General features: G+C 43.7%; 1 protein-coding gene across 1 annotated transcript in view; it reads right to left on the bottom strand.

Annotated features, from left to right (window-relative positions):
• Positions 1 to 10,000, bottom strand: part of evi5l (ecotropic viral integration site 5 like) — a 53,817-nt gene that overhangs the window by 20,892 nt on the left and 22,925 nt on the right. The window contains exons 8-12 of the mRNA XM_062533354.1: positions 9,799 to 9,896; positions 8,072 to 8,132; positions 6,758 to 6,811; positions 6,150 to 6,182; positions 4,917 to 5,057 (exon numbers count right to left, since the gene is read on the bottom strand). Coding sequence (XP_062389338.1) covers positions 4,917 to 5,057; positions 6,150 to 6,182; positions 6,758 to 6,811; positions 8,072 to 8,132; positions 9,799 to 9,896 — 387 coding nt within the window. The remainder of the gene's footprint in view (positions 1 to 4,916; positions 5,058 to 6,149; positions 6,183 to 6,757; positions 6,812 to 8,071; positions 8,133 to 9,798; positions 9,897 to 10,000) is intronic.

Here is a 10,000-nt window from a genome sequence, read left to right as displayed (position 1 = left end):
TCTGTGTTTAGTGTGTGTACACATGTCTGTGTGCATACTAGCTACATGTAGCCGTTAGCTTGTGGCTAATCCTGCCCCAATAGAAATGCCACTCCAATCATGGCTGCCGAGGCCTTCGCTTTGTCCCTCTCGTTCGTTTTTTTATCCTCCCTTCCTTCCTTCCTTCCTCAGTCCTCCGGCTCGTTCCCACTGATCTATAAAGAACACTGGATAGACTATCCCATTGCTGCCGCCCCATCATTCTTTATCTAGATCAGTGGGAACGAGGACCGAGGAAGGAAGGGAGGACAGATAAAGAAAAAGACTAACGAGAGGCACCCATAAACTCCCTCTCTCTTTCTTTTCCTGTTCCAGTCTGCAAGGTGTGAAGATTATCGCGGATAGACGAGGGGCCCATGTGTCCCTGTTTGTCGGTAACAGTGTGAGAAGTGTAAGGAGTGTGAGGAGTGTGTGGCGTGTGTGGCGTGTGTATGCATTAACCGAGCACACAGTAGTGTTTGTGTCGCTCGTCTCTGCGTGCCTGTGTGTGTGTGTGTGTGTGTGGAGAAGACGCACACAGGATAGAAGTGGACAAACTTTTGCGGGCTGTGCACGCGATTTGTCGCTTGCTCTGTATCCCATTCATTGCTTTTCAGTGTACTGTATATTCTATCAGTCTTTGTGCTAAAGATGACACTTACCATTTAAATTTTGACAATGACAATTGAAGACATTCTGTTCTATGTGTCGATGTATACGATACTGGACACGTTTCCCCTCAGGCTAAATAAATCTATCTTTATTTGTATTTACTGAACGTGGGACGTTTGTGTGCGTGCGTGTGTGTGCGTGTGTGTGTGTGTATGTGTGTGCGTGCATGATAAAGCAGAACAGTTTGAGAGAGCGAGAACACAACACTGTAGGTCTAAATCAGTGGGCCCAAATCTGATCGTGCGAGGCTAGCAGTTAGCCCGTGGCTAATCCCACGCATGAGGAACGTGACTCGTTCCCCTCCTCATTGTCTTCTTCTCTCTTTTCTTTATCTCTTCATCTGCCCACCATTCCCTTTCATTCTCCTGGCCATGGGTACCTCTTTTCTTTTCTCATCATATCAACTCTTCCTCCCCTCTTTCTCTCCTCATATCAACTCTTCCCCCTCTCTCTCTCTCTCATCATATCAACTCTTCCCCCTCTTTCTCTCCTCATATCAACTCCCCCCCCCTCTCTCTCTCCTCATATCAACTCTTCCCCCTCTCTCTCTCTCTCTTCCTCTCCTCATATCAACTCTTCCTCTCTCTCTCTCTCTCCTCATATCAACTCTTCCCCTCTCTCTCTTTTTCTTTCTGTTTCAATCTGCCAGGTGTGAAGATGTCAGAGAGTCCCTGTGGGGCGGTAAGTGAGAGGAGTGTGAGTATTAACCGATACGGCCACAGATAAGTGTTTCTTTCTCTTTCTCTTGTGAGTGTGTGTGTGTGTGTGTGTGTATGTATTCCACTGTATGTGACTGAAAGAGATTATGTGTTCATGTGTGAATGGCAACAGTTTCATAGGACTCAACTCTTGGAAAATATGTGTTAATGAAAAAGACTCAACTCTTGGAAAATATGTGTTAATGAAAAAGATTCAGTGCTGTGTGTGTGTGTGTGTGTGTGTGTGTGTGTGTGTGTGTGTGTGTGTGTGTGTGTGTGTGTGTGTGTGTGTGTGTGTGTGTGTGTGTGTGTGTGTGCGCGCGTGTTTGTGTGTGTGTGTGTGTGTGTGTGTGTGTGTGTGTGTGTGAGAGAGAGTGTGTCTTTGCTGTGGTTGTAAGTTTTGAGTGAGATTTGAGTGTGGGGGTGGGGGTGAGAGAGAATGATGTGTGTGTGTGTGTGTGTGTGTGTGAATAGTGACAGTTTGACAGCACATGAAGTGACATGAAGTGTCTGTACAACTGAATTTTAGGAAAGGATTCTTTGTGTGTGTGTGTGTGTGTGTGTGTGTGTGTGTGTGTGTGTGTGTGTGTGTGTGTGTGTGTGTGTGTGTGTGTGACAGAGAGAGAGAGGGAGAGAGAGAGAGAATGGGGGGCAAGAGAAAGAGAGAGAGAAAGAAAGAAACAGATAGAGTGTGTGGCCGTATAAGTGTTGTTTTGCATGGGTGCATATACGCTTTGTATGACTACCTGAGAAATTCAGTCCAAGTTGTCTTGCAAGTCTTTGCATCCCCTATGCTATACTTACCCCCACCCCTCAAGACACACACACACACACACACACACACACACACACACACACACACACACACACACACACACGGTGGGTGTGTGAACCATCACTCTTGGCTGTACCCAGGCCTTCACCCTCAACCACAGCGCAGAAAAAACCCCGACACTTGCAGAACTTCACCCTCGATGACTCCCTTTCTCCTATAGGCTGCACAGGGATCTATTTAGAGAGCAAACCATTTCAGAAGCAATCTTGAGTTCAGACCCAATCCCCCCCCCAAACAGAACACACACAAAAACACACGCACGCACGCACGCACGCACGCACGCACGCACGCACGCACGCACGCACGCACTACTACCCAGAGACTTTCCTTTCAGAATATCGCAGTGTTTTGTGAAATCCAACTTTGTCAATAATGTGTACTGTTCTGTTAAATTCTTTGAAAATCCCAATAAAAAAAAAAAGCTGTGAAACGGAAGTGGTTCTGAACTGATGGAAGATGTACAGAGACCAAAGACACACCAGGTGACACACACACACACACACACACACACATACACACACACAGGTCAGCTCACACTAGACGAGAAAACTCTCAGCACATAAACTCACACCATTTCCATAAAATTGCTAAAAAAAAACTAAAAAAAAAAAAAAAAAAAACTGACATAGAAGTCAAAACTCGCCCATGGTCCTCGAGGTGTGACATTTCTCAACGCGATTTCCGCTTCACTTTTCCCTGTGACATACAACAGGCAGTAACAGAGTGACCATGGGGGCCTGTTCCCACGCTCTGGTTTCCATAAAGGCACACTGAGGATTCCAATTAGCGCCCACTGACTCAGATCTCAACAACGGAATAACGCTACCAATGACATCACAGTCGGAAAGAAAGGGAAAGAGACACAAATGTAGACAGATAGATGGACAGAAAGAGAGAGAGAGAGAGAGAGAGAGAGAGAACGGAGGAGAAAGAGTATGATATATGCATTTTTTTACTGTTTATTGTGTAGCTCTTATAACTACATATGTATTGTATACACTGACGTCAATGCCAACACAAAGACAACAGACACATGGACGTGTATCCATGAGAAACAACCACTTTATCCTTCCTAGTGAATGTGAATGAGTCCAACCAGTGCTTTTCGGGTAAACAAACAAGTCATTCTGGTAGTGGAGGTGTTGGTTGGGGTAAACAAACAAGTCATTCTGACAGGAGAGGTGCTGGTTTCAAGGAGACTTCACAACCAGGGGTGGGACATTCTGGGGAAACATTGATTTCTGAGAATTTTCCCAATCAGATAGAGGTGTTTAGATTAAGTCATTCTTACTAACTCACACACACACACACACACACACACACACACACACACACACACACACACACACATTCACACTCACACTTGAAACCACAGTTTTCATTAGAACTGTTCACCCAAACCACAGGCGATGACTACCAGAAATCTATTTCAAAAGGATGTACCCCATCCTCTGGTGTACCAATTCCACTGAACAGCATCCTGTTCGTTTGTCAATCATTGCATCACCTGATAGAACTCTCAGCTTATCTGCAAGCCCACACTCCACAAGCCTACTGAGGTCATATCAAAGGAGCTGGGCCTGAAAGTTGTGGGTTCAATTCCCGGCTTCTCTTGGGCCCTACAGTATGGAACACAAAGTAATCCATTCCAGCTACAAACTAACAACATATGACAGTGAGTAGATGTCTGGGCTATGATGCATTGAAGGCTGCGGTGTGTGTGTGTGCGCACTTCCGTGTAAACTGAATCTGTGTGTATGTACATGTGTATGCATGTGTGAATGCATATGTACCTAGGCCACATATCTGTGACTTTGTTATATATGTGTGTGTGTGTGTGTGTGTGTGTGCGCACGCATGTGTATGTATATATATATGTGCGTCTGTGTGTGTGTGTATGTGTGTGTGTTGTTGACCACAGGTTTCATGTTCTGATTTGCTTCCTGTATGTCAAACAACCACATCTGACCTAAATTCATGAAATGCTACCTATTTACTCAAAACTCAGCCCTATCTCCTAACACAGCCCTCCATGTAATATTGCCATTGTGACATCACACACAATGCCAAGTCATCAGCCATGTATGTGCTTCCCACACCACATCTGAGAGAGACGTCGGACAATATGTGTGTGTTGTGCATTCATTCATTATATCATTCCTCTATTCCAGTAGGTGGAATATAACACCCCCCCCCCCACACACACACACCCCCCCATTCGATACATCTTGTTGGCCACCACTGAGCAAAGAGTACACCACATTGAAACTACATTCTAAATGTGTGCCACCAGCAATGCCTTCACAAACCACCAGGGGGCTGTGGACCAAAAAGCATCAGATCTACAGTGTCCTGGCCCTGTGCAATGCTGAGTGCTATGCAATGCTGTGCTGTGCTGTGCTGTGCTATATGCTGTGTGCTATGCAATGCAGTGATGTGTGTTATGTGGTACAGTGCTGTGATGTGATGTGATGTGATGTGATGTTAGCCACGGCTAGGCTAACATCCATGCAGTGCTCTGCTGTGTTATGCTCTGTGCTATGCCATGCTGTGCTGTGCTATATGCTTAACCACGGCTAGGCTAACATCTATGCAGTGCTGTGCTGTGATATGCTCTGTGCTCTACGGTACGGTGCTGTGCTGTGCTGTGCTGTGATGTGCTGTTAGCCACGGCTAGGCTAATGGCTGGATACCTTCTGCTGCTGCAGCTCCCTGATGGTGTCCTGGGCGCGCTCCAGGTTCTCGCTGGCCGAGTTGCACTGCTGCCGCACCACCGCCAGCTCCCTCTTGATCACGTAGTTCTCCTCCGCTTCCTGGGCACGCGTCACCTGACCCTGTCACAGCCAATGGGAGAGAGAGAGAGCGAGAGAGAGAGAAAGTGGGTAAAGGATGCTGGGAAATGTAATCCTGTGTAAGTTTTCATATCGTGGTTTCCCTTTAAGGGGCTTAATGGAGTGCTCAACCACACCTCAACTGAGTGTAACATACAGTACAAAACCCTGTTAGCAAAACCTCCAGGTTAGCCTACATGCCCAAATTCCAACTTTAATATTAAACAAAAATGACTATTAAAACATTTATAGACTGAAACGGAAGAACACTACTACACTGTGTAACATAAGAAACATCACAAAACTATGCAGGGCCTCAGGTAGAACCTTGGTGCACTCCAGTGGGTTCCACATTCCACATGCAGGGGCTGTTTAGCCTGTAATTGACAGGGTCATCCCTAATGTTCCCCGGGTCCTATGTTCCCCATGGTTTTCCCCAAACGGATCCTATGTTCCCCGGTCGCAATACATAATACGGTGGGACATACTGTAGGACCCTTTTTGGGAAAAGCGGGGGAACATAAGACCCTTTTTAAAATGTAAAAAAAAGGGTCCTGTGTTCCCCGGTCCCATACAAAGTGGGGAACATAGTACCCGGGGAACATAGAACCTGGGGAACATAGGTATGCTCCCTATATGACTACCCATCATGTAGGCCTGCCTGGACAGGATTCTAAAGTCCCCCTGACACTTAGATACAGACAGACAGTGCATGCCATCAAAGGGGGTGCACTAGCAAACTGGGGGCGGAGGGTTCAGCTGTTGGCAATTCATTATACTGAATATAAATACTGAAGACCATTAATTAGTGCTAGATATACAGGCACACAAACAAACAAACAAACAAACAAACACAAACAATAGCACAGAAAGTGCATTCTCTCATGCAGAATGGGCCTGTGATGAAGGGGCCTGTTTGAGTGCTGATGGAGGACTGAGGAAGGGATCAGAGGGAGCGAGGGAGGGAGGGAAGGAGAGTTGCTGTAAGAAGGGATGAAATGGAGGGATGCGAGAAGGGAAAGCGGAAGCGGAGTTGGGCGGGGGGGGGGGGGGGGGGGGGGGGCATGTAAAGTAAGAGCATTGAGAGTACTGTACCTGAATCAGCCTATCAGCGAGAGCTGCACTCTCCTACAATACAGTGAACCAAGGAAGGAGGGAGGAGGATGATGAACAGAAGAGAAATAGAGAAAATGCATAGAGGTACAGAGAAAGAAAGAAACATGTAGAGAGAGAAAGAGAGAGAACAAAGATGTAGAGAGAGAGAGAGAGAGAACAGATTTTTTTTCCAGTATAAAAAGTGTGGAAGGTAAACAACAACAAAATGACGAACAAAGAGCAAATCAAAAGACAGACAGGGTAAATAAAAACAAATGATGAAGTAGAAATCAGAAAGAGGATAAGAGACAATTAACCCCCGAGACACAGACAGAGAAAGAGAAAACAAGAGAGAGTATAGATCATTGGAGAAGAGGTAGAAATATGCACATACTGTATGCTCTGTACGCACACAAATACGCACGCACGCACGCACGCACGCACGCACGCACGCACGCACGCACGCACGCACGCACGCACGCACACACACACACACACACACACACACACTGTGATGTGTGATACAAATATGCAAGCACACACACACACACACACACACACACTCACACACACACACACACACACATACACACACCCCGTACTCTCACCTTCTCCAGGGTCTCTATCCTCTGCTTCAGCAGCCTGTTCTCCGTACGCAGTCTCTGAACAGATCACAACACAGACAGAGAGAGGCTCCATTTTCAAAAAGGGGGACAAGACTGTGTTTTTCTCGTCTCTTTTTCCTGTGGTGAGACCAACGACTCACTCTTCAACTGACAAACTGACAAGCACACCTTCCTGAATGACATAATGCTGTACACATCCACATCCATTGTAGTCGCTGCTGCTTTCAGTATTGTTTACACTATTGAATAGAACAGGGCGAGATACTGTATGTACAAGACTTTAGGCTTGTCATACGAAAGATATTTACATGGCTTTAAAGTTTAGGCGTATGGCTTTATGGTATATTGTTATGTGAAATATATATACATGGCTTTATGGTATATTGTTATGTGAAATATATATACATGGCTTTACGGCATATTGTAATGTGAAAGATATATACATGGCTTTACGCCATATTCTTATGTGAAATATTTATACGTGGCTTTCCACCATATTCTTATGTGAAAGATATTATTCTTAATTCTGAGCACAGAGTACACTACCACGTTCAACTTTTATCTAAATATTTGTTTCCTCCTTAGTTTGTTTATATTCATTGAGCTATGCTTATTAGCAGATTATCAGCTAGTCTTATTATAAAAAAAAATAAACAAACAGTAAAACCAAAATAAAAGGAACCTATATCGCAACATATTGCACGGATCCACCAGGCCTGTATTTATTTTTTTGTATCAATTGTTCAGATATATCAGATTGGCTTTCTATACACAACTATCATTCTGTTTTCCTGTAAGAATAATCATCATAGAGCTATTGAGAAAACTTACTTAATATTCAAATAATACACACTTAAATAAATAAAACAATAATAAATACTTAATGCATTACACTCAGTATGTCCAAAGCATTATGAGTACATTCATGAAGAGATAACAAGTATTCTTGATGATTGACATACCAAGTGTATATCATATAATTATTAATATGTATATAATTATCTACACAACACAATGAGTGCACTCATAACGCATTACATACAGATTTGCTGAGCTGTTTGTGTAATCATAGTGAAACACCACACGGAGTTCTCGATCTCACTACGTTAGCGTGACTACAGTGACAGCGAGTGTGTGTGAGTGAGTGTATGTGTGTGTGAGAGAGAGAGACCGAGAAAGAGAGTGGCGACTCAGTGTCTGGGTAGCAGTGGTTGATATTTTCTTTGGGGAGAGAGAAAGAAAGAGCGAGAGAGAGAGAGAGAGAGAGAGAGAGAGAGAGAGAGAGAAAGTGGGCACCTTAATTTCAATCTGCTCTTCCATTTCCTTGTTTTTGATAGTAGTGTATTCTTTCTCCAGCCTGACAGATCAAAGACACACACACACACACACACACACACATTATTATCTCCTGTATACATTTCAATTAGTGACATTCCTGTAATGTATCTTGTCTGATAGGTATACATTATTTATTTGATGTTATGGCTCTGGTATCTAGCAGACGCTTTTGTCCAAAGTGACAGAGAAATAACAACAATAGTTACATTTAACAGTAAACAATATAAAATGTTGGTAAGACTACACCAAGGACAACAGCAATGTCGATTCAATCAATAGCCTAATGATAATAAATAAATACTATAATATACTTATCATAACGAGTAAGAAACGTTTAATAATTAGCAAGTGGATGTTGAACAGACCCCTCTTGAAAGACCGAAAAATATCACAAATTATCACAGGAACGAAGAGCACTGGGCAACTCATTCCATCAAGAAGGAACCACTGAGGAAAAGAGCCTTAAATTTGACCTAGCATTTATGGCTGGTAGTGAGAGATTTGAATTTAATTCAGGCCACTATAGGGAGCCAGTGGAGGGAAAACTAGGAGAGGAGTTACATGTGTACATGTGTCCTCTTTGGCTGATTGGAGACCAGGCGTGCTGCAGCATTCTGAATCAGTTGTAACGATCTGACTACACAAGCAGGTAGGCTACTGTAGGCAACAGTGAATTGCAATAGTCCAGCTTGGGGATAACCATGGCCTGTAGAGGTTGTATGGAATATTGTGATAAGGTCTGACCTTCCTAATGTTGTAAAGGATAAACTGACATGATTTTGCAATTGAGGCTACATGCTCAGAGAAGTGAAGTCATCAATTACGACGGCCAAGTTATGTGCCGATCTAGTTGGGGGTCAGTGAAGACGACTCAAGCTGGATGTTAAACTGTTGTGGAACAGCTTGTTTTATGTAATTGCAGTAAATGAATATGACCTTTAAAAAAAAACATTTTGAACTTGAACTTTTCTCAGCAGTCACACACTCATCTAGGCACTCCACTGACTTTCCCAAGCTCTATCAGATATTGTCGCTCTGCTACTGGGCCCAATAATATGTTTACTTTCACAGTCACTGACATACATAGAGGCCAACAGCACTGAATGCTTGGAGGAGCACGGCCAGAGAAGCGTGTGCTAGCGTACGTCCTGTGAGTTAGCATTGCAAGCTATTCACGGCTTACAATTATTCTAGCTCTGTTGCCACAGCACCCAGCCAGTGTTTGTTTCTGTGTGTGTCTAAACATTACCTCGTTTCCATCAGTCTGACCGCTATAGGATCTTGCGAGACCGAGATGCTTACTAAGAGCCAGAATTGAGTATGTCATCTTCCGTCGCTGTAAAAAATGCAAGGAGGCGTCTTTCGTGCAGGAATAATTTAACTCAGAATGGAGCTATGAGCTTCTGCTATGTGTTAACTACATCAGTAATTATGTAGTATTATAGCACAATACTATAAAATAATATATTTTTAAGTCTTTTTAAATGCGATTTTTCATCCAAATGCTGATTCTGATTTTGGCTGATTCTATTCTTCAGTATGTTCAACTTGACATGAGGACAAAATGGTGGCGTACGACTTGTTGTGAGTTATGATAATTATGCAGCCGAGGGGAGTGCCCAAACCGCTGTGCTACATAAACACTGTCTCTCTCCCCAGTCCCAGAGTGTTGAAGCCGTACGTACTTCTTCATCTTCTTGGGGTTGTATTTGATCTGGTAGGCTCTCAGGATGAGTTTGTCTGGACAGCTGTCGAACTGATGAGGGATGACCTTTTGGAAGTGCTGCCATGACAACGGAGGAAAAAGACTTAGGTCAAATTACAGGTGATGTAAAATGAAACAAATAACTACTGTAACAAAACAAACAAACGTGTAAATAATTTAAC

This window comes from Sardina pilchardus, chromosome 1, assembly GCF_963854185.1.
Source record: "Sardina pilchardus chromosome 1, fSarPil1.1, whole genome shotgun sequence".
Classification (NCBI taxonomy): Eukaryota; Metazoa; Chordata; class Actinopteri; order Clupeiformes; family Clupeidae; genus Sardina; species Sardina pilchardus.
This window is presented reverse-complemented; position numbering and strand designations above follow the sequence as displayed.